Source organism: Prinia subflava, chromosome 7 (genome assembly GCF_021018805.1).
Source record: "Prinia subflava isolate CZ2003 ecotype Zambia chromosome 7, Cam_Psub_1.2, whole genome shotgun sequence".
NCBI classification, from domain to species: domain Eukaryota; kingdom Metazoa; phylum Chordata; class Aves; order Passeriformes; family Cisticolidae; genus Prinia; species Prinia subflava.
Window position 1 is genome coordinate 30,188,596 of NC_086253.1, and position 24,809 is coordinate 30,213,404.

Sequence of the window (24,809 nt, forward strand, 5' to 3'; positions counted from 1 at the left end):
TTTAAAAACAAGCTGTTGTTGGAAGGAAGATTTCCAAATATCAGCCCTGTTGGCCAGCTGCTCCTGTCTGCTTCTCTGTGGATGTGCTCAGAAAACAAACTGACAGATGATTAGCTGTCTCCATGTCACTGCTTGAAACACGAAACTAAACATACTACTTCTGAACCATATAAAGGATGCTTCAACTTAAAATTACTGGGTTTGAATGGTGAAGGATGATTGAGTACTAGAAAGCAGAAAAAATGAAGTGTCTGTGTTTACAATTGTACAAATTCAATGGCTGGTTTTACTTTGATATTCAGCACAAGAAAAATGTGACCTCCTTACTTATCAGTTCATGTTCTTGGGTTGGTTTTGAAAATCTACCTTTTAATTCAAATTGTTTTAAGTAGTTGACTTTAAAATCAAACTTTTGCACTACTGGTTTTATGAATTGTGAGAACAGCCAGTGTTGATTAGAAATAGTTTAGTGGCTTGGTGAACTGTATTTTCTTTTGAGCCCTTGATAACCAATTTTTGAAGACCTAAATGAAGTGTCTGACTATTTTTGGAACATTTTTTGGAAAACATTATTGTAAAACCTCTGTTTTCCTTCAGATCTGCACTACCAATAGTTTGAAAAGTTGTTGAGAGGAGAAAAAGTCCTTTGGTTAATTGAATGCTACAGTGGGCCACTGCTCCGTGATGTGATAAAAAGCCTGTGTTCAGATATGTGAATGAAACTGGCTAGCTGGGGATTTTGATGGAAGCTTCACCGAATAGTCCTATGAAATGGGATGGCATTGTCCCATTTGGAGCTTTTACCCCTTTGGGAAGCAAATGTTGGCCCTGAACTTTGATCCAAAAGGCTTTTTACCAACCTGTGCTAGTTACTGAGGGCCACTGTCTTTCAAGCTCCTAATTTCCTATTAATATTTGTTTCAGATTTCTTTTTTCACTTTTTCTTCAAGACACTGCCTTTCTTACTGCATAACTTAATGAATACCATGTACAGTCAAAAAGACTTACTGTTATAACTTGTGATATTTGCATTTACAGGACAATGGACTTTTGATTGCAATACCAAAAAGCCAAGCTGCTGCACAGAGGAAACCCCATTCAATTAGGTTAGGAGCCAGCAGCTTTCTTAGGATCAGAGTTTACTGACCAGAATAAAAGAGGCATTTTTGGCTTTCAAAGTCAAGGAAGTTTCAGCAACTCAAATCTAATTGTCTTGTGCCTTTTGTATAGACTACATTTATGGTATCAGTGTTTACATTTAAATGCAAATTTCTATTCTGAAAACAACTTCAGGAGGAACTTAGGCTTTCTAGGGGGCTAGATAAAAAGAAAAGTCAAAAAAGAAAGGTGAAAATCTCTAAGACTATGCTGAGTTCAGCTGAAACAGGGAAGTGCTGCTATTATCAAACCTGAGTTACTTAGCAGGTTAGTTCACACTGCAGAGATGCCAGTCATTTGTTTAGGAAACTGGCAGCAGGACTTAATATTAATTCTGAAAGCAAAAGATACTATCAACTCTTCTACCAGCAGGTAACTTCAAAATTTGTCTTTCTTGGGTTTGCAACTTAAGTGATAGCTGGTGTAGCAAAATGTGGGAGGTTTTTTCTCCAGTGAGGGAAAATGTATTTATTTTACTTATTTTTTTTATCTAAAAATTTTACCAGCCTGAAAACATCTGTTTATTGCCAGAAGTGCCAGAGTGTGGATCCCTTGATATAGAACACCTTTTTTAAACTAGCATGAAGGTAGCATACAGTTTACATGATGCCTGCAGAGATCTAGTTACCAAAAGATTTTTTGCAGCTCTTTATTCAGTGTTGTTCTGTCAGCTTACCTCATATTCATGTTTGTTTAAAGGCAAACTTGTCAAGGGATAAAGGGGGAAAGGGAAAATATATTTTTTAACACTTCAGGTTCTCTATCTGTAGAGTCTTGTTTTTTATGCAGTTAGTCACAGGGTGGTTTGTCATGGAGCATGCATTTAAAAATACTGAGTAGAAAGGTGAAATTCAGATTCAGTGTATCTTGCACCGTATTTTTATGTAAAGACAAAAGATTTCTTCCCCAGCAAAACACATCATGGAAATGGATCTCTCTAGTACAGATGTCAGTCTCTCTGTGTCCAGGGCTCTGTCTCAGTAAGGCTAGGGAATCAATGTAGAGAAAGGACAGGGATAAGGGATCAAGAAATGCCTGGCTTCTCCGTGTCTCAGAAGTCACACTTGGAAAGCACAATACCTCTAAATAATCTGCAGCTTAATTGCAGCCAGAGGCTGTCCCCCTCACAGAAAACTGATGGAGGCATGGGAAAGGGACACTGATGAAGGGAGGAGAAAGGGAAAGAAAGGATGGTAGCTCAGAGTAAACAGTGAGCAGATCTGAGCCAGAGGGCTGTAGCTACATCTGCTCTCTGGATGGGCAAGAGCTGTGTGCTCCATGAAGAGCACTGGCAGCAGGCTTTGAGGATTCCTGGCAGTTCTCATTGTGTAGAGTATGGACAAAATCAAGCTAATCAAGCTAATCATGCTCCAAAATATATTTTTGGATGATATGACTTTATTCTTGGCTTTAAACTCTCTTTCTATAACAAAGTGTAAATTCTCTTTTTGACATGACCATTGTCAGTGTTTCAATGCATGCTGGAGAATTTGTGAAGAAGTCAGGGTAGCAAGGATGCAATGTTGTTTGTCTGCCTACACTGATTCTCCTGTCCTTTATATTCTTGCTAGGCACTTTACTACAGCCTTTCGTGTAACTTCTGTATTTTTTTTAAGGAGTGCTTTTTACCTACTGTACAGTTACTAATCTACTTTTTTGCTAAAAGAAAATAATATTCCTGATACTTGTCTAGAGGTATGATTGCATTTCAAGCTTTAGTGGAAACTGGATGAGTTCTGCAGATTCCTCAGATGGGCCTGAGTCCCAAATGACAACAGAGTTAAATTTATTTTGTATATATGTAAACAGTCATATGGACCACAGCTCCCTACGTGTGTAAAAATTTTATTTGTAGGTTAGAACAAATCCAAAACGTCTGCACCAGAAGTAGTCCACACATACTCTATATCAGTAGATGTACTGGTGATAGAGTACTCAAAGTCTTTACAGAGAACTATTTTTGTTAAGAAAATGGAACACAATCTTTGTGAGCAGTTAAGATACAGCTGCTGTTATGCACTTTAATTCTTTAACTGGAGAGAAAAAACACTGTCCAATTTAGATTACAGACTGAAAGTTCTTTAGTAGACTGTGGCTAGGCAGGTAATGAATGAAACACAAAATCACCGAGTGCTAAGTTGGAAGGGACCACCACTGGGGTTTTCTGGTCCCTGCTCAAGCAGGATCATCCTAGAGCACATGGCACAGTGTGAAATACAGATAGTTCTTGAGTATCTCTTGTGGGGGACACTCCAGAAAAGAAACAAGTTTGTTTCAGTGTGTGGAATGCTGTAGCTGGTTTTCATCATGATTTGGACTGAGAATTCTTCCTCTGGTTCGGTTGACTGGTGTGTGGAGGGGTGGGGGGAAATATATTCCTACATAAATTTAGTGTATAACTTTACCACTTGTTAATGCATTGCTCACATAAATAAATGCTTCATGTTCAGCATGCCATGTACGTAGTAGTCATTGACACACTGCTATCAGTTTTACTGATGGTGTAGCTGAACAGCAGAACCTCATCTCTGCTAGGGCCTCACTAACAACATAGTTGCTGTAAATGTTCCCCCTCACCCCTTCACCAGGAGTCTTGGACTTCCATAGGTGTATTTCCCCATCTCCAAGCTTCACCTCACAACGCACTGACACTGAAAGAGGTTGAGAAGGAACCAGTTCTTTTATCATTCATGGGTGAAACACTCCATGCCTTTATGCTGGCAGACCAGACAGAGTACTCCTTTGAGTACTGTTGATGGTCAAAAAGGTGGGATTTTGTCCCCAAAAAAGGGTGTGGGGGAAGGAAGGGGGTGTCCTAAACCCCCTATACTTTATAGAAGTGATAAGGTACAAGAAAGATAGCTACTAACCAGGATTGTAACCCACAGCAGCTTTGCTTCATGAGGGTTCTCCACTCCCTGCCAGGCCAGATTCTTCAGAGCTGCCTGACTTTCCCCTCTTTCCTAACAGTCTTCCTTAGGAAAGTGCTGGATCCACCTTCTGTGCAGAGAGGAGTGGGACTGTTGGCTCAGGGACCTCTAGAACTGCAGGAACAGTTACATAAAGATGAAAGCAGCTTTTACCTCTTCCACTTCAGACATAACCTGCAGTATATGATCCAAGCTCATCCTGTTTTTAAAACCCTTCCAAAAATATTGGTATTGAACCGTACACAAACATTCTCATCCAAAACAAGATAAAAAAAACAATGTGCTGCTATGCAGTGGGGGTGGGGTGTTGGGATGGCTGTTGCTACTTCACTTGAATCTATCACCTGCTTATCTGTGACCTTGTAGTAGGAAGGGAAAAGCAGCAGCATTCTGTGATGAAATTTTGAGCAAGTGACATCTCACATAACCTAAAGAAAGCCTTGCCATGTTCCCTCAGCAGTTTTTCAATTGTTCCTTCTTTAAATTTATCACCTTTCTCTCTTCTCCTTCCCTTCCCTAGAAGTCCAGATTAGAAGTGACTAATGTGAAATGTACAATCACTACTTACATTCTCTTTATTATTCTCCCTCCCAAAGTTCATTTAGATAGGTAATTCCTCCATTTCTCCAAGCTGTCACTCATCCCTGAAATACAGTAACTCAGTCATCCTGAAATCCAGTATCCTCCATCCTAGATCAGTGTAATCTCAAGCAGATGGTCCCAATAGTTTGAGTGCAGCAGTTGGAAGAATGTGCTGTGAGCCATCTCCCCTTTCTCCCCCTCTGCATGCTCACAGTTTAACTGATTGGCATAACTGGAACAAACCCAACACTTCCTGACAGTCATCACTTTATGAAGTCACTTTTTTTTAAAATCTGAAAATAGGATAATTCTTAGTTCACTTAAGAAAGAGCTCCTGTTATAAAGGCAAAAATAGACAACACACATTGTTACAGCCTGAACAACAGGAACTTGTTTCCAGTTTTCTCCATCACATCAAGAGATTTAACTGGCCAGTATTTCAAATAGATACAATAGTAAAAATCAGCAGTAAAAATCATATAAAACACTATCATAGATACTACAGCTACTCCCCAGAGCATGCAGAGGGACAAGAATGAAGGAAACAAGGAGCTTAACAAGCTCAGCTATTATATGATGAGAAGTAAAGAAAGGGTATTGCCAGTGCAACCCCAGCTCTGCTTCGCTCTCCTACAAAAGATAAAGCACGTTTTCTGTAACGCAGCTTAAAAAGTTCATCTGCTGCCAACTTCTACCTGATACACAGAGAAGGGAAAAGGCATCCCTTCCACTTTTTCCACTTCTCCCTCACATTATCCAACACAGTTAACTGAGGCAGGTGTCTTAGGAGCACGGGAAAGAGCACTCCTGGGCAAAACAATTCTCCAACTTCAACAGAGGCAGGAAATAACATCTCATCTGTGTTGGCAGAAGGACAGACAACACCAGCCTCTGCAGTAATCAGATCTTCACAGTTGGCATGAATAGGCAGATTTATTCCCAACCCAAGAGTGCTAAAATAATGCAGGAGAATCATCCTTATTTCACTACCTGTGTGAGGGTAGTGCAAGAGGGAAATAAACACCTCATGGATGAGGGAAATAAAACAATTCCCTTTGAACCAATCAAGGTGCACTAAATATCAGATATACCAGGAAAATAACTTCATGGTATGTATAGAAAAGTACACAGAGATAAGTGATTTTACTCCATGTAAAAATCAGGATTTATTCTTTCTGAGATTTTGTTCCAACTCAACAATTTAAAGTACTTACACAAATACCCACAATTCTGCTGGAGTCTTTTGGCTGTCTTTGCCATCATTGACAGGGTGGTGTAAAATAAAAATCTTGAGAAGGCTGTTTTATTTAAAATTTCACTTAATTATTTTACAGGGTAATAAACTGCAATGAACCCACACCACCCTAAATCCATTGACACGTGAATATTAAACTTCCAGGGAAGTTTTAAAAACTGCTTCAGTATAGAAGTGTTTTGTTTCAGTGCATATTGGTTTAAGTGACTTATTAGTTAATTCAAGGTTGAAAAACTAATTGGGAGTTTAAACAGAACTTCCTTATGTCCAGTTTGTTTTTACATTCCTAATCTGATCTTCCTCCACCAAGGACAAGTCTTCCTTATTCCAGCCTTTGCTAGGCATCTCAGGGACTTGGGATGCCTAAAGGCAGGTCCTAAGAGTAAAAACCAAAGCGAAGGAGGCATGGAGTAGCTTGGCCTTTTGCATGTCCTTTACAAGTTAGTCTCCCGCCCCCATTTAGCAGTAGTGTCACATTGCTCTTGCTGTCCCTGTACAAGCTTTTCTTGTCCCTCACCAGAATCAACTTCATACAGACTTTGCTTTTCTTAAACCAACTCCTTCATCCATACTTCTGACAATGTCACATGTCCTGCTTCCACCTTTCTGTGTTCTGAGTTAAATCGGAAGCACCTTGCTCAGGCTTCCTGCTACTTTTCACAGATTTTCAGAGTAAGGGAATGAACCATTGTTGAGCGTGGAGGAATCAGTCAGATAAGGTAAGAGAAACTTATCAGAGTTATCTGAAACTTATCAGATGTCGGAGTTTATAGGTCGTGAGTAAATTCATGTGGGAGAAAGCCTTAAATACTCTGAATGTGTTCCAGACCTATTTTCCTCCACCTCAAGGATGCTTCTTGCCCAGTTTCAATGAGAAAAGGAACTAAATGCTTAAAATAAAAATTATATATATTTAAAAAAAATAGTGACAGATAACATAAGGTTCCTGGAACACTCATCTGACTCCAGAAGCCAAAAATACAAATGGATTAAAAATAGAAAGATCAAATATAACAGGTTTTGATACTGCATTTCTTCCAACAAACCTACTCAACAACAGTGTATTTTAAATGGATTGGGAAAAGCAAAGGCCTAGAAAGAGAATTCTTGTCTCTGAACAAAAAGGTGGACGTCTAGACAGCTGGAACTCTGCCTGCACATTAATTTTTGCAAAAACAATTAAAGCTGGCCACTTTGGAAACAGATTTCAGGCTCTGAAGTTTACATGTAATGGTCCTACACATAAGAAATACTTTTTTCATAATCTCTACAATTCACAATTTAAATCACTCCTTAATGGAAACGAAAGCTAATTTTGCCAAGGAAATAAATGATGCACAGATGTCTCCCCAGCTGCAATCAACTCTCAACAGACAGATCACAGTGATCAGACCAAGAGTTCTCTCACAGAATAAAGCATAACCTGTTTCATGCTGACCAGTGGCTTTTGAGAAATACTTTTGTTACTGGAAGAAAACTCAAGAGTAGAATTCTTTGAAGTGAAATACTGGTCTAGTGGAAGGTGTCCTTCTCCACAGCAGGGGGGTTGGAACTAGATAATCTTTAAGGTTCCTTTCAACCCAAACCATTCTATGATTCTATGACAGGAAGCAAAGAAAAGCACAGCACAGCATATGGGATGCTGAGCAGTCACTTCAAAAGCACATCCCCATCGGCACTAGAACTTTTACTGTAGGCACACACTCAGAAGGCTCTAAAAACTTCCTTTGATCCTCCATTAAAAACCTACTTCAAAACAAAAACCCATTAAAGTCCTTCAAAGAGTCATTCTGCTCAAGTTAACCAGATAGTTGTATCCATATGCTTTAGGCAAAGCTACTACTTTAAAGCAAATGCATCAAACTTCAGGAGTTCTTCATTCTATGTCTATGCAAACTTTCCCTGGAGGCCACAGTAAGAATTCATCCCGCTTTCACTATCACTGTCTTAAAACCAAAGACAACTGAAGTTAAAACAAGTCACCATCATCTAAGACCTAATGGTATAAAAGTGCTAATGGGATTAGGATGCCTCAGAAGTAAATTGCAATCACCCGTCTTCCAACTCAGGACAGTAAGAATTAAATGACTGGAAACCTATGAACATTGCTCTGAATGTGAAATCAGTCAGGGAGCAGCGAGTTAGATACCTCTGTATCAGCATGCAGAGAAAAACTATTATGCCTAACAAAACAGCTGAACTGACTAAATAAACACATTCCAGGAAAAATTTTGCAACAAAACCACCAGTCTGTTGTTATGTAAGAAAACATTTCTTAGGCCTTTATTTACAAAAGCTTTAAAAACAAATACTCTCTCTTATGCAAATTACTTGTTTAAAAAGGACCGCCCAGTTACATCATCATAATTCAATGAGAAAAAGGTGTTTGATTTTTTTGCTTTTAAGTACAAGATAAAACAGAATAATTGGTGAACATTTGGAGGTTTTTCTGCCATTGATTTCCGTGTCAAACACACGTACGCGCACACGCACAGACACACAATGTCACGCATTCCATCATTCCAGGCTAGTATTTAGCTATTCAATACCAAAAATCCTTCCTGCACAACTGCTCTGTATACATGCTATGCAGAGTTAAGAACATATTTTAGGGTCCTTGAAAACAGTATATCTAAAATATATTGTAAGATATACTCAAAAATAAACTAGCATTACACTCCTCAGGTAACTTTATTTAGCTGGAAGTTATTTATATTTTGTCGTATTACAACAAATATCCGTAACATCTGTCTTTGTAACAACTACAAAAAAAGCATGATTTAATTGTTCTTCTAATTCAATAATTCAATTAAATAATATTTTTTCAGATCTTTGGGGTTTACCTTCAACTAAACTGACTTTACAAAAATCATGAAATCAAGTACATAATAAATATGACTTCATAAAAAATATCTGAGGTGTACATTGCTAAGATAAAAGCCACAAGGTTAATCAAGGGAAATGTGCCATTACAAGACTCCTACTTTTCCATTATCCTTCAACTCTCAGCTTAATGGCAAAAAGGCTAAAGTCATAGCTGTTCTTTTCCTGAAGTGTGTAAAGCTGTTTTTTCAAGCCTCTTTTCCCCATCACAGAGTGGTTTTAAAGCAGCAGGCCAACCAGCAGTTGGCATGTGCAGGGTATGTTGGAAGATGACCAAACACTAGTAAAGTAAGAGCAATTACTATGATTTCAGTAGTTTGTTTTGCTTGAACAAACAGATTATGCAGCAAATAAGTCCCATTGTGTGGGCTGAGATACCAAGGAAATACAGCCTGAAGCTGCTGAACTTGGCAGATGATTGTTTTCTAGCTGAGGGCAAAAGAAAAAACCAAAACAAACTTCAAATAAAACAGAGGATCTGAGTCAGAATCGCTCTCTAAAGTGCAAATTTGATGGTCCACAATCTTGAATAGCTAAAATGCCTGCATACTGGAAAGAACAGACATGAAGGGGGAAGTTAGTTATAATCAGAGCCAATTAATTTAGAGAAGGGAAGGGAAAGACAAAAAACTGGAAGAACAATGTAGGCAAGTTTACCAGAATATTCATTATCATTCAACTTTCCCCTTCTCTCTGCCACACTGATCCTATACATGCTTCTTTACAAATGGGCTTGTTAAGAGGCCAAAATGTAACCCAGAAAATTTTACGTATCAATATTAAGATCAAAATCTGTGATAGGAACAGTCAAGTTTAGTACATAGAAAGGCAGAAAAGAAAGTGTGCTGAGAAAGGGGGGAAAAAAGCCTTAATTGTCCAAGGGGTTCAACCAGAGATAAAACCTATATACAAGCATGTGGAGGTCAAAAAGACGGCCTTTCATTTCATGTCATGACTGTTTGTTGGTTTCTTCCTCATAAGCATTTCCTGTGCCATTTTGTACGTAAGATGACCCTGAACCAAGACCGTATAAGTGGCCACAATATTTGGCATCGTCAATGTGATCTTCAAAGAACATCTAAAAAGTTAAAAGGGAGACATGAATTACTGCAAAAGAAAAGGTTCAGTTTCAACGGAACTGTAGCAATGCTTAAAAATTAATTTATTTTTAAATAAGGTATCAAATCCCAAGGTGCAAAGGATGATATAATTAGTATAAAACACTTAATCTCAACACATTATCACAATGACACAATGACACAATTATTTAAATCTGTCAGAAATACAGTCTTCCTGTGCACCTCTCCCAATTAAATGGCAAATGCAATGTTTTCACAATTTCATATTATTAGTCATCATTCACTTATCTGCAAGAGCAACAAAGATATTTCTCCATCTGATTTCTGTGGTGCTTCTTAAAACAGGCATATGCTTAGCATCCATCATCAGTGCCTGTTCCCTTACCTCTCCTCAGTGTGGAGTTTTCACCATACACTGTCTTGGAATAGAGATGTCCTGATTTATATTATATATATATATATTATATAGGTTTAGGGGTGGGGAGGATGAGCACAAAACCTACTTGTCCTGGGGTGACTTTACGATGCTTGTATCCCCAGCAGTCTGTTCTGTTTATGCTGGATATTAAGTTCAACACCTTTAAGACTGGTTCCAGGAGCACAGGGCAGAAAGAAGCAGTGTGCAGTTTGTTTGCAGAAACTGCACTTGCTCCCCGCAGTTTTTTCTCTTCAGCACAGACAGCGCTGTCTGCAGCACAGACATGATGGAGAGAGCTCTCCTTTGCTTCTAGTTAGGATTTTTTTAGCTAGCTGAGGCAGAGAAGCTCCCCATACTGTTTTTCTTTTTCTTGGACCTGGTCACCCTGCTCTGGACTGAATCCCCAGAAAAACACCAGGAGCTCACACCTGTGGCCCAGGATGTGACATTTTCCAGTGCAAGAAGGACTCATAAGAGACTGAGCGAGTCAAGCTACATCCCACAAAAAGGGCTTCCTGAATTTGCCATCTCTTCAAAACAATGAGAGGTTTTATTGTTTATTTTTTTTAATGCTTGTGAATACTTTGCTTGTTAAATAAACAGGTTTTTCCACTTTACTCCAAGGAAACCTTTTCTGAACCAGCTGGGGGAGAGGGTGCTTGAATTTTCTTTTCTAGAGAGACCTCATTCAGAGGTTTCCTCCCAAAATTTGCCCTAAGCCAGGAAAGGACACCATTATAGAGTTTAGAGAAATGCAGAAAGATGGATTTTCAGTTCCTCATAGAGAGGGACTTCATTTAATGAGGAACAGCAAAATTTTGTACCAAGACTGTATTTATACAAGTCTGAATTGCAAATGGAACCTTTCAGTGGAAGACAAAATAAATGATATTCTGATACTCTCCTTTTCAGACTTCAGTTTTCAAGCACAATATCACAAATTATCTTGCAAAAATAAGAAGACACATGCAGACACAAACATTTTTTATCCTAAAACCTTCACAGTAATCCTGGACACCCCAGTGGTTCACATTTTGAGTCATCATCAATATCAGAAATCTAAGACAAGCAGAAGCATGCAGGAACTTCTGTTGTTGCAATACACAATCTAAACATGGAGCTGCATATAAACAGCTCAAAACTTCTCCCTTCAAGCTTTACTTTTAGCAGCACAGTCAGGATGGAAAGTTCTGTATGGTAGGAATCAGAGACTTTATTTAAAAATTTTACAGCCCCCAGCAGTTCCTAATGAAATAAAACAGGTAGGAAAAGTGCAAAATTACTCTTGTTGTATCCTTATTTAGGTATTCCTGATGGAAAGAAAAGGATCACTAACTTTTTTGGCTGGTACTCCAAGACCCAGCAAGCAAACTGCATCTCTTTCACAGCAATTATTAACAAAATTCTGTGCCTTAAATAGCACTGTGAAGTCTTTTTACACAGAAATACATTTTTAAACATTGAACTTTGCTGGAAAGCTTTAAAAACCTACATTAAATGTATTTCTCTCTGCTTACTACTGTGTTCTCATTTAGAAATGCTGTATTTGCAAAGAGTATTTATAAGTACAGGGGAAAAAATTCATTATCAGTCCATGTCTGTTGGCTTAATTAAGCAAGTGTGTTGCACTAAAAAACCCTCAGAGATTTCTGCTTCTGGTAAAAGTAGGTAAATTCAACCAGCTAGTTTGTCACCTAACACAAACTGCATCTCATTAAAGAAACTATCACAGGTTTGAACCTTTACTCTAGAAAACTAACTTGAAAGGCTGTATCTTAAGCAGGATTACCATATGCTTCCCTTTCTTTGTTTTGCATTTTGCTTCCAATTCAAGAGTGGAAGTTCAACAATAGTGGGCAGGTAGCTGCGCTGGGCTCAGCTCATACCACATCGTATGGATTATATATTACCAAACATAATCCTTTTTATTGCACTTGTAGCCCATGACCTGCCTGACAACTGCAACAGTTGCAGCAGAGGCAGAGCAGAGTGCTATGATGAGCAAACCAGCTTAAACCATCACTCTTCGTTCTTCAGTTGCTGTGTCACTAATATTTGTCACAATCTCTGGTCATTTTCTCCTCCATACAAGAGGCTGGACTCCAGAAGGCAGACTTCAGCATGTAGTACTTAACATGATTAAATGATGAGGTTTGATATTGCCATCTGTTTTGACATGGTAAATGACATTGAATTGCTGGAAGAATGCCATGTTCTGATGCACTGGCATTTGTTCAGTGCAACTGCTTTCCAGAAGAGGCCTGTTTGACATTTGATTGTTCTGCTAATGCAAAATATCCTAATATTTTCCTGTTGTATGCAGACAAATAGCAAGGAATTGTGAAGCTTGTAAGACCTGCCTGTTCTTACTGTAAATCTTGAATTAACTGACCTTTAGAACCTTAGCTGAATTGTGTTTCACTCAATGGCAAGGAAAACTAAATGCATGGAAATTCTCCAAAGCAGCCTGGAAATCATTATTTAATATACATCTAGCCTGAAAGTTTAGCTAGAAGTGGTTCATTAACACTCCTTCCCCACCTTTCAGCCTGCCACAAGCAGCAGTATACACCAGCTGGATCTTACATTGAGCAAAAGCTCTAAAAAAAAAAAAAAAAAAAACATTGGCTTGAGTACAGTCGCCCAGAAAGGAGCCTGGCTTCAGCAGTTCATAGATCACTGCAGCAGCCACCTAAAAAAGGCCACCCTGCAAAACAAGTGAGGAAAAAACACCCCAAAACAAAACTTCACAAAAAATCCAAAAGTCAGGCCTAGGCTGGATCTGTGAAGAAATACTCACAGCAACAAAGCAAGGGATCAGTAAGGCTGGTTCACACTCAAGGAAAAATACAGGTGGTCTCATTTTTGTCAAGGAAGGATTGACTCCTGAAGCCCTTCAGAGACCTCTTTAAAATACCACAGACTCATCAGAAGCAGCAATTCCATGTGACTATCACAGCATATTACTGTAATGGAAATAAAAACAGTATGTCCACCTACTTCTCTCATTTTGAAAAAGGCCATTCCTGTGAGTAACGAATCGGATCCTGCCTGATGCTGTGGTCCTATCCTTTCCAGCTCTAACTGCTCAGCCACTTCTTGTAATCCACCCTGAAAAAAAAATTGTTAAATGCTGAAAAAAGTTAAATTAGAACATGGAACAGCTATATTTGGGAAAATCTGTTACACAGGCTATACAACCTCAGGCATATTTTAACATCAGCACAGTAGCTGAAACAGTCATTATACTAGATAAATGCATACCAGGAGAATCAAACTTTCCGTATAAAACAGTATTAATAGTCTCTGTCAGTATTGACTAAACAAAGCAGTATTTGCAACCAACAAAACTAGTACTCCTTATGTTCCAGCTTCTCCAGTAACCAGATGCCACTACTTAACAATTCCTTCAAGATGACTGTTCATGCAATGAACATGATGATGGTTTACAAGGCTGTAGAGAACATACCAAAGCTGCAAATCTGTCTTATTTAAAAGAAAAACTTCTCCAATTTTGAAGGAAGTTTTCTTCTCAATAATTTTATGTGGAAAGTTATCCCCTTAACTGCAAAGTGACTAAATAAACATCATTTTGGTGTCCTCTCCGAAACAGTAACAGCTTCTAAATGCGACAGCAAAGCTGTCCAAATCTGGTTTGGTTTTACACAGAAAACACTGATCAGCTGAAGGACAGACATGTAATACCGCAACCACAGTCTTTTAATGCTGTGAGCAAACAAGTCTACAAAGACTCTTTTTAAAATTAAAGCTATAAAGCTACTGGCAAGACTGAAGCACATGCACATTCTTAAAGATCTAGAAAGATTAAAAAGGGAAAAAAAAAAAAAAAGACAGAATTTTTAGCACTGCCATAAGCATTGAAAGGCAAAAATGTTGCACAGAGGCAATGCTTTTAAATAAAGAATGCCTGGAGTTCACCTTCCCATGCACTCTTAACCTGTTTCAAGTACAGGAAGTGAAGGAGTAAGAGGCAAAAGCATAATAGTCAAAATTAAAACTCATGGAGCTATAAAGGAGTCCAAACCCAAAATCAGATCAAACATTATGAAAATTCCTGTGAATCTTACGGCAACATATTTGGGCCTAGGTTTTTGTTTAAAAAGATGTAAGTTTCAATAATACAACTCCCAAATGACACCTAGAAACATGGAAACCCGATACTGCTATTGCTAGTTTTAGTATCTCTTGAGCAGCAGAAAAACAATACCTGACAACACCCGATCACTCCCTCCATCACACTACCCTGACCCAGAAGCGAGCCCTTCTACCAACACAGAAAATGATATGAGGTGTCACAGAATAACTTCCATGTCCTTAGCCATGCCCCATGCTGGCTACTGCAAAATTTCACCCTGTCCTGGCTGGAACCATTTCTTATTCTATACTATCTAGCTCATGTCCAAATCTTGTAAATTCCAACCATATATATATATTCACATACACAAGCACAGGTATAATTTCTATAGCCTTCTCCTGAGATGTCTGTTAATTTAGTCCACTACTGTGGGTTTTATTTATCCAAATGTCTTCCAGGGCAGGAGGGCTGGTGTGCTGTCAGCTTGCAGCAATCTGCATCAGGAGCTCATGAGTGGTATGTGTGGACCACTCCATAGCCATTGGCCACAGTAGTTTTGGCATACAGTGGCAGTGGCATTCATCAAGCAATTTTATACAATTCAACATTACAAACTGTTCTTACCCAAAAATCAAACCCCTTGAAGTATACATCCTCTTGTTTCCCCACCCCTCTGTGAAGAATGTGTACCCAGGTCCTTGAGTAAAAACAATCTCACAGATGGGTTTGCCTTTGCTTGAGGCAGGACTAATCCAAACTGTCTTCCCTAACATGTTGCACATATGCACAACAGGGATTTATCCCCTTCTGTGGTTATATGGAGGTTTTGATTGGGCAAGGCCAGCTCAGTTGGTAGAACCTCAGGTGTTAACTGAGCAAGTGGCCTCTGCCTAATGTAGAACCCACTGTCAGAAGGTCCCACCACCCATTGCTTTCAATGTTTTCAACGGTCCATTGTACCACCTAATTTTCCCAGAGGCTGGTGCATGATAGGGAATATGATACATCCACTTCATACTGTGCTCTCTGGCTCAGGTTCTTATGAGGCTATTTCTGAAATCAGCGCAGTCCACTTACTCCACATGACATCAGTGGCATGATGTGTGGAAGGGACTTTCCCTTCAAACATCCAGACCAGCACTGGTAGCTGGAGTGACAAAAGGAGCTCTGCTTTGGTGCCAATTGCTTCTGAGACAGCTCAAATCCCTCCATAAATGTTAGGATCTCATCTTCAACTGGGGTTTAGCAGCCCTCAGATCCTTTGTACCCCCAAGTCCAGAACCCAGAGGTCAGCCTCAAGTCTCTCCAGGTACCTTCTGACAGAGGCTCCAGGAAGGCCATTCTCCCCAGCTGCCATGTAGAGCACATACTTCACACCGTGTCTGGTGTGCAACATCAGACAGGCCCAAGGGCTACTGGATGAACAATCTCCCATTTAATTTGTTCAAAAGCTTGTTGTTTTCATAACCCTATTTTAAATCATTCTTCTCCTGGATCACTTGATATAGAGAACCTACAGTTTGACTGTAATCTCAGGTATGCATCCTCCAAAAACTCACAGGACCCAGCAGTCTGTGTTCTTATTTTGCTGGTTGGTGGGGATCTAGCCTCTATGCTGTTGACCATATCAATTGGAATCTAATGACATCATCTTGCCATTTTCCTCCTAAAAACTGAATTTCCTGAGCAGATCCCTTGACCTGACTTGCTTTATGGCAAAACCAGCCTTCAGGAGGATCTGGATTATTTTCTACCCTCTCTCAAAAACCTCCTCTGCTGTGTTCCCTCATACAATGATGTCCATCAATGTACTGCAAATCATCTGGAGCCTTGCCCTTTTCCAGTGCAGTCTGGATCGGTCCAGGGCAAATCATGGGCCTTTGATTCCACTCCTGGGGCAGTTAGTCCCAGGTGCACTGGATGCTCCTCCAGGTGAAGGCACACTGTGGCCTGCACTCTGCTGCCAAAGGAATGAAAAAAAATGCATTAGCAATATCAATGGTGGTACCACTTTGCTGCCTTAGACTCCAGTTCATACTGCAGTTCTAGCATATGCGGCATAGTGGTACATAGTGGTGGTGTGACTTCACTCAGGCCATGATAGTCCACTGTCAAGAAGTCACATAGGATTATTAAAGGGTGAGCGGGCCTTGCTGACCACTCCCTGGCTCTCCAGTTCACAAATTATCTCATGGATACAGGTCACAGAGTACCCCATCAGTGCGGTATTGTCAACAGTGCACTGTTGTGGTAGGGATTGGTTGTTCTTTGACCCTCAGCATTCCCAAAGAAGGGTCCTCTGAGAAATGAGACAAGTTATTCAGCTGTCTAATTTCCTCTGTCTCCACAGTAGCTATCCCAAAAGCCCAACAATGCCCTTTTGGGCCCTGAGGTAATCTATGCCAAGGATACACAGAGCCTCTGTATCTCAATAGCAGAGATTCTGGTCCATACTGGTGCAGCACGGGATATCTCTCCACTTTGCTCTGTCTTTTGCATCTGTCTTTCCACAGCCAAGGAGCAGGTTGGTAAGGAGGAAAAGAGATGATCTTCATATTACTGGAGTCTGTCACCTGAAGGACTGGTTCTTCTCCTTCTTTAATCGACATCAATGCCAACGGTGTGCTCCATACACACTTCTGCCACATGGATTGCGTACAATGGACCTTATCTGGATCTACAGGGGACTTCCTGGTATTTGAATCCTTACAGATCACCTCCAGCACAACTAATTCTCTCAGGTACTGGACATCTTTCTTCATGGTGTTGCATCTGCTTGGGCACACCACTAGATGATCCATAAAAGAATACCTTTTTCTCACACTTCACAGGAGTCACCTCCAGAGGCTGAGAGTTTCTGTCCTCTTCCCAAATCCTCACCAGCATAGGGATACCAGTTGCTTGGCTTCACTACCATCTACTTTCATATTGTGGGCCATGATATTCCAGCATCAGAGCAGCTAGCTCATCTGGGGCTTTCATGACTGGCAGCTGAATCTTTTTACTTAGCTCACCTAGGGACAGGAACTGGGTAATTATCTCTGGCCCTGCCTCTTCCTCCTGTTGTGGGAGCTCTACTTCCTCTTTATCCCTCCCTATGCAAACTGATTTGGTCCTGGATTTCTTCTTCTGTGTAGGTGTGACTGTTACTGGCATGAGTTCTTCTTCCAGTTCGGCTGCAGTCTGAGTGGTCACAGCACTGTCGATCTGCTTTCCTCCTCTTCCCCTAAGGGTTCTGTCTAGCATTGGATTGTATCCAGTGAAGAGTAGCCAGGGCCTAGCACACTTCAGTAAGATGATTCTTTACAGAGTTGCCACAGCATTCTTCTTGCAAATATTCTGTCACTTTATCAAGGTCTGTCGTGATACTCTCAAAGCACTGGAGGAGAGAATTTGCCAAAAAAATGGCCCATTTTATCCCACATTCCATGCTACTCATGACGATCCTCCCTTGGACAAATCTCTGGTTAACCTCCTAGAAATCTCTGTCCTGATTCTAGACACACTGTTGACTGTACTGACTCTTGACGTGGTGTAGACCACACAGAGGAGATACAGCCGACATAGGAGCAAGAACGTATTTTCCTTAACATCCAAAGGAAATTCAAAATGATCAGAAACTGTTGTAATGGGCCTGGAGAAAAAGGTAGTGAAAAGCTTGGGAAAGCTATTCTCCCTGTTCTCCTGTTCTCCCCACAGACTAGGCATGATTAGCAATGGACTCCCAGAGGTAGCACCCAAGGTAAGGGTAGGAGAGCAGCACTGAATATACCAAATATCTCAAATGATCCTCATTGCCCTTGATGTTCTGATGTCATAAACATGACTCCAGTTCATACAAACAACATACATCAAAAAAAGCACCCTGATGGGCACTTAGTACATACATAGAAACACATACAGGGTTAGGTACCACACTCACACAAACAGACCAAGCAACATGTGACCACTGGCTCTGAATCTAATAGGACAAATGCTTAGATGAAATTTGTTTCCAACCTACTCTGATTGGATACCAACCCTCCATGCCCCACACTGGGTGCCAAGGAAGGCTGTCATGGTTTAGGAATGGTATTCTCCAATCCAGTGTTTCCACTAAAACCATTCCATTCCAAACTACACTGCCACTCACTCACTCCCCCCTCTCCCATGGCAGACTGGAGAGGAGAACTGGAGGCACAAAAAGTGAAGATCACAGTTTGAGATATGAACCACTTGCTGGAAAATAGCAGTAAGGTAAGAAAAGAAACAGAAATAGCAACAATACTAATAACAGAGTGTGCAAGAAAATAAACATTATTGCTCACCCACAGAAACACCCAACAATAATACCTGACCACTCCCTCCACCACACCACCCTGACCCAGAAGTGAGCCCTTCTCCCATGCCCAGAAAATGATGTGGTGTCACAGAATAACCTCCATGTCCTTGCCATGCCCTCTCCTGGCTACTGCAAAAATTTGCCCTGTCTTGGATGGAACCAGAACAGAAAATTATTAGACTATTGAGATTCTCTTTCAAGTAAGACTTTTACACTCCAGATAGGTATGCTTCACTTTTGGAGAAGGACAAATTTGTCCTAAATTGTCAGAGTATCAACCTTCCAAGAAAAAGGCCAAAGAATAATTTACATCATCACACAACCATGGTCAACAGCAAATCTACTTCAAACTATCATTTCACAGAACAGTCTCAGAGCTTATTTTTGTGTACAAAACCCCAAATTAAAAGCAAGTTTCCAACAAGATCTACCAATCTACATTACTTAGGCTCGGCACTGTTATCAAAAGACTTGGAATTATCTACATAAAAAGCTTTTTAGACTGTAAGCAAGAGTTTAAACTATAATACATTAATATCTCAAGTCAACTCTTAATCTGCATGCCAGTAAAGTCATAATAACAGACCGTAAATTCACAGAGTACTTAATTCCGCAAAAAAGGCATCAAACAGATTTCCAGTTCTGAAGCTTATTTCTCTTTCCAATGCCAAGAATCTTTTTTGGGTGTGTGGGGGCAGACAGTGAGGACCTACAGCAGATCAGTGACTATCATACAAAAAATAACTCAGACAAGTTAATAAAGACAACTGCACAGCTGTTCAATTCACTTAATTCACTGCAATTTAATAAAGATCAAAAGTGACACACATTAGAAAACAGCACATGCATTTTTAGGGTCTCAACACTAATTGTTTAGTAATTTTTTTCAGGCAGCTTATCTCAGTACAGTTCAAGTTCACCATCATTTCACCATTGGTAAATTTGGAGGGGTAAGATAGTCCATTTCCCTTCCCCTATCTGTCACTATCAGTCTGCAGGTTAGGTGAGTGGATCAGAATTTACTGCAGGAAAGCTGACCTACATATTCAGTTGTGGAAAAAAAAAAAAAAAATCACCCTTGTTCTTATGGTTTGCCAAAACCTGTGAAGGTTTTTCTTGTCTTCCAAAAAAATCTTAGTGTGTCTAAACAATGCAAGTTACACACAACTATGCCTTAATTATGCCAGAAACTACAATATCCTCTATCCCATGCCCACTGGGAACGTCACCTCAGAATGGTGATATGGAACATCAATTTGTCACCTTTTCTATGTCACTAAATTTGGAATATACATTCTGTTCTTGCTAAGTGTGTCACCAGACAGGCACCAGATGCTCTGCTTTGCTTCACTGGGAGTGAGAAAGTGAGGACTTTTGGGGCAGGTTTCCCCACCCCCCCAATTTAAGACTCCTGAAGTTTAGGAGCATTTAATTTTTTCTTCTGGCTTCTGTGGAGAAGAAGTGTTTCTAAGATGTTTCCTAAGCCATCTACCCAGATGATTATACCAGTAACAATTGTATATGAACACAGGTAAGCATACTTTTGTTACTAGCTGGAAGGGTGATCTACATTTGCAACATTAATTTGATTAACAAAGGATTCACACAATTTACTTCCCACAAAAATAGGCTACTACTCAAAGTGACACACTCTGCTAGTTCATGTCAGAAAGAAACAAGACTATGAACAGCACACAGGTCAGTAGTTCAGCACAATGAAGTGGCAAGCCATTCCTTAGTTAGGTTTGATGTCACTGAGGTGACTGTTCTCTTCTTCCTGCAGGTTATCATTAAGAAATCCTAGAGAGTTAAATCACCTTCCATAAAAGCAACAAATCATCAACTGCCTCAGATGAGTGATGCACCTCACTTCAGAAGTGGTCCAGACTCTTAACAGCTCTTTGGCAAGTAAAGCTGTCAAAGTGCCTTTAGTATCTTGTTTTCACTTGCTGTCTTCCCCTTCAACACTTAGCTCCAGTTCCCATTCATTCTCCAGTCCAATAAGGTATCCAAATTTTATGCCTGATAGAGTAAGTCAATTAGTAGCCCCGCTGGCCTGATATGAGAGATTAGTTTCTAGTTGATTTTTTTCCTAGAAGTCACATGTTGTCCCTGAACATATGTTGTTGTTTATCTTTGCTTATGAGGCCATCTGAAACATTCTTCACTTCATTTCTCTTCCCAAGACATTTCCACATCATCTTCTTGCAATTACCTCAGCCTAGATGACAGCAGTCCTTTGGACTGCACAATGAGGAAATAAGAGTGTATGAGACCCAACAATTCTTATGGCTAAGGAAATAATGAATTAATTCCAAACACGGGTTTATCATCTATCAACAATGTATTGTAAATACAGTTTCAACAGGGTATTTTTAACTGGTAAGCAGTTATAAAAATTGATTTGTGCTCTTGCCTGCTTCTAACAATGCCTTAAACATATAAAGCTTGAGACAACAATGCTTAATATGCACCATCAAAGAAAAAGCAGACAATAAAAACAGAGAAAGTATTTTTAAGCATGATGTACTCTGTCTCCAAACGCAAAATTTGTTCCAAGTCAACAACAGATTACTTACCTTCAGATTTTTGCAACTCTTCATGAGATATTTTACATCATAGATGACAGGGAAAAACAATCGCAGTATCTCAAAGAAGTCCAGCTCTTCCTCAGGTAAATTGGAGTTTGTCAGGATCTTGATTAGATAGCCAAAGTCATATCCGCTGCAAATTAAAAACAAAAACAATATAAGCAAGTGACTAAGAAGCATCCTTCTGACTTCCAACATCAAGTCTTCACTGCACATTGACAAGATATTCTGCTTAAATTCAATGCAATTAAGACCAACTTCTATGAAAAAAACCTAAACTTCAGTATAAATGGCCCCGTTGCAGATTCCAGAGGAAATTTTAATTTAGTCTGAATGAGGCCAAGTGAAGATACAAGAAGATCTGTTAACAGGAGTTCCTCTAAATCCCAAGATAAAGTAGGGCACATGGGTCTTCATCCAATAACAAGAATTTCCACCAGAAACACTCCTAAGCTGGTTTCCTTCACATAGACTGGAGTTCCTCACTACAAAATGAAACAGACAGACTTCTACAGTTCTTGAAATCCAAAAGATTAACGACTTTCCAGAGCCAATGCATGTTTATGCCTGGAGGAAAGTCTAACTCTCAGCAACAAAGAAGAGGAATTGTCTTTCAACTTTTCCAATCAAATCAGCATGCAAACAACTAAAAACTTTAATAGCTTGTAGACTATTACTCTTTCTGGAGGCAATGACAGAGTAAACTGGAAAATTTTGTGTGTACAAGTCAGTCTGCAGGAGGCAGCAAGGTAACTGAGCAGTGCTTATTCATTAGAGGAAGCAGTGGTATTACAGCGTGTACAGGGGAAGAGAGAAGAGTTTGGGAAGGCTTCCCCCTCCACAGCTCAGTTGAATAAAGAGGATGTAGGAATGAGGCGTGGCAGTAACGGGGAAACCGTGTACTTTTACGAAGAGCTATGAGAGGAAACAAGAGGGTTAAGTAAAGGAAAGACAGATGTCAGGTATTAAAGCAGAACTGAACACCACAACAAAAAGCAGTAATGACTAATTATGCTTTTTCCTAAGAGGGCAGTGATTACAAACCAGATTATTCATGACCTGACCATGAAACTCATCTGTTCTGATCCCCTGTACTCGCAGGACTGCTTATGCACTAAACTAAATGGAGGAGTGATACTTTCTCTCCCATGTTATTAAGTTTGCATTGAACCAGATCAGTTCCTAGGTTTTCCTGACATAACAATTTAAAAAATGCCTGTACTAACAAAGAAGATGAAAACACACAGCAGGGCTGCCTCTACTGAAGGCTTCATCAGTTTTGCTATTTAAGGAACTTTAGCGTAGAGCTGAGGGATGGTTCAAGTGAGCAGGTGGCCACCACAGACTCCAAATTTTTAGTTTAAGACTTTGTGTTCATTCTTGATTACACGAGGGTCATACTCAAAACCAAGAATTTTTCAATTTGGTAAATACTGGTCAGGATCTTTAACTGTGAGATAAGCAATAGAAAAGACAAATCAGTTAAGAGCACTATATCACTGATCCTGTGGAGACTTTGGATCCACAAAGAGCAGTGACTTCTGATAAAGGCTCAAGGCTTCAGCTTGTGCACTCAATGTAAATAAGCTCACTTTCTGAACCTTTTGTATACAGTAAGGCTATCTCTGTCATCTTTATACTGTAAGTTTCTAGATAGAGGGTAGAAAAACCTTGAACATACAGGAGGTAGATGGGCTGTTTGCTACAAGTCCATTAATACAAGATATAAAATAGCTGTAGACTATTGCAGATCTCCTATGGGGGTTTCCAGTGCTCTAGGCAGAAATTTCATGTTTAACAAATCCTGCACTGCATCTGGTACTTTGAAGCTGTGCTGGCCACCCTCCAATCTCCACAGCAACAATCACTGGCCAGGGAGCAAAGGAGCCAAAGAAAAACAAGGATTGCAGTTGACTCTTACAAAGTAAAAACTGCAGTAAACTTGGCAAAACAGTAGCTTAGAAGACTTAATTTTATTAGGTCGTTTCAAGGGGGAGGGAACTAGTGAGAAAGCCCATATCAGCATAAAGCCCTCTATAGAAGAAGAAAAGAAAAAGCCACATTAGCAAAAAATGCTGCTCAAAAAGATGTAAAAACATTGTTCAGGATTACGGTGTCTTACTCCTTTAGACTCTACAGTTTATTAGATGACTGAATTCCTGACATTGATCATCCTCAAGGCTCAAACGTAACAGTCATATTAAATTTTTTAATGTGAAAGAAACATTTGTGCTACTCCTCTTCAAAAAAAAGTTTTTTTGACTTGTCTTCAAAATGTACAGGAATAAAATAATAGAAAACAGATGCTCTCAAACACTTCTAATTTCTTTAAAGAAGGAAGTACTTCAAGAAAAGAAAAGTTAACATTCCTTTACTATTCATATTGAGAGGGAGCAGGCTATTACAAATAGCAATTTTGATTGAGAATTACACATGTTTTTCACCTGGAGATTGTAGCAGATCCAAGCTTATAGACATAAAAACTGTCACTCTAAGACTAAGATAGATCCAGTAAAACAAATTTTGAGTGGCCACTGCCGAATGCTAAGAGAAGGCCAAGAAAGTCCATGGTGAGCAATTATGTAATTACCTGCTCATTGAAGAAGTTTTCTTCTAATCCTCAAACAGTGATTAGTGGTTGGTTTATACCCTGAGGCACACAGGCTTCCTTGCCTTAAAAAACTTGCACCATTTCTAATATAATCACCTGAAATTGCTTAGCACAGCAAGCCACAATCTGTGGAGCTATACAACAGAAGCACTTACTCTTAATTTGTTTTTTCACTGAACATGGACAGCTCTAGGCAGCAAGACAAGAATAAAAATGCAACACGCCTCAATTTCTTTCCCTTACTATGAAGAAAGAATTCAGATAGCAAATTAACAATAAATTCTACTCAAGCACCAAGCCTCTGAAATAAATAAAAACTTGGAAGAGTTGAGAAAGCTTTGGTTCATTTTATAACACCAACAGAAGTGAGCCAACAGATTAAATTTTACTAAAATCAGTTAGGCACAAATGATTATTGAAACACATTAGCTTGGAACTTTGCAGCATCCCAAGGACATCTGGGGGTTTGTTTTCAAAAAAGTGTATTTTTATGGACCCTCCAAAGGTAGACAAAGGAGGTTGCACACAAGTGGACACTCAAAGCTTCAGCAGAACAGACAGCTGAACATCCACAAAATCAGCATTTGAGCTGTTCCTTCCTAACTTGCTAGACTGTCAAGCACTCACAGCTCTTTTGACTGTGATAAAAATTACAAGTTCAGGGCTTCTCCCTCCTCTCTCGTAGACTCAAATACATTTTTATGCGCACACACGCAAGATTTGAAGAAGTTGTCTATGCAGTTGCAATACACAAGAACTGGTGACAGTGCAAATATTTCTTCACTCCTATCTGACAGAACTGCAGGTCCACACAGATTTGCCAACATGTCAGGATGCCAAGGCATCAAATGCAGAGATAAAAAGCACACAAAGGGAACTACTTGA

At 39.6% G+C, this 24,809-nt stretch overlaps 2 protein-coding genes across 2 annotated transcripts in view; one reads left to right on the top strand and one right to left on the bottom strand.

Annotated features, from left to right (window-relative positions):
• The window catches only part of ZDHHC2 (zinc finger DHHC-type palmitoyltransferase 2), a 57,598-nt gene extending 47,887 nt beyond the window's left edge, over window positions 1-9,711 (top strand). The window contains exon 13 of the mRNA XM_063402031.1: window positions 1-9,711. The gene's annotated coding sequence lies outside the window, so the exon portion shown is untranslated.
• CNOT7 (CCR4-NOT transcription complex subunit 7) overlaps window positions 8,179-24,809 on the bottom strand; it is a 23,312-nt gene continuing 6,681 nt past the window's right edge. The window contains exons 5-7 of the mRNA XM_063402032.1: window positions 21,302-21,446; window positions 13,306-13,416; window positions 8,179-9,886 (exon numbers count right to left, since the gene is read on the bottom strand). Coding sequence (XP_063258102.1) covers window positions 9,758-9,886; window positions 13,306-13,416; window positions 21,302-21,446 — 385 coding nt within the window. The 3' untranslated portion in view covers window positions 8,179-9,757. The remainder of the gene's footprint in view (window positions 9,887-13,305; window positions 13,417-21,301; window positions 21,447-24,809) is intronic.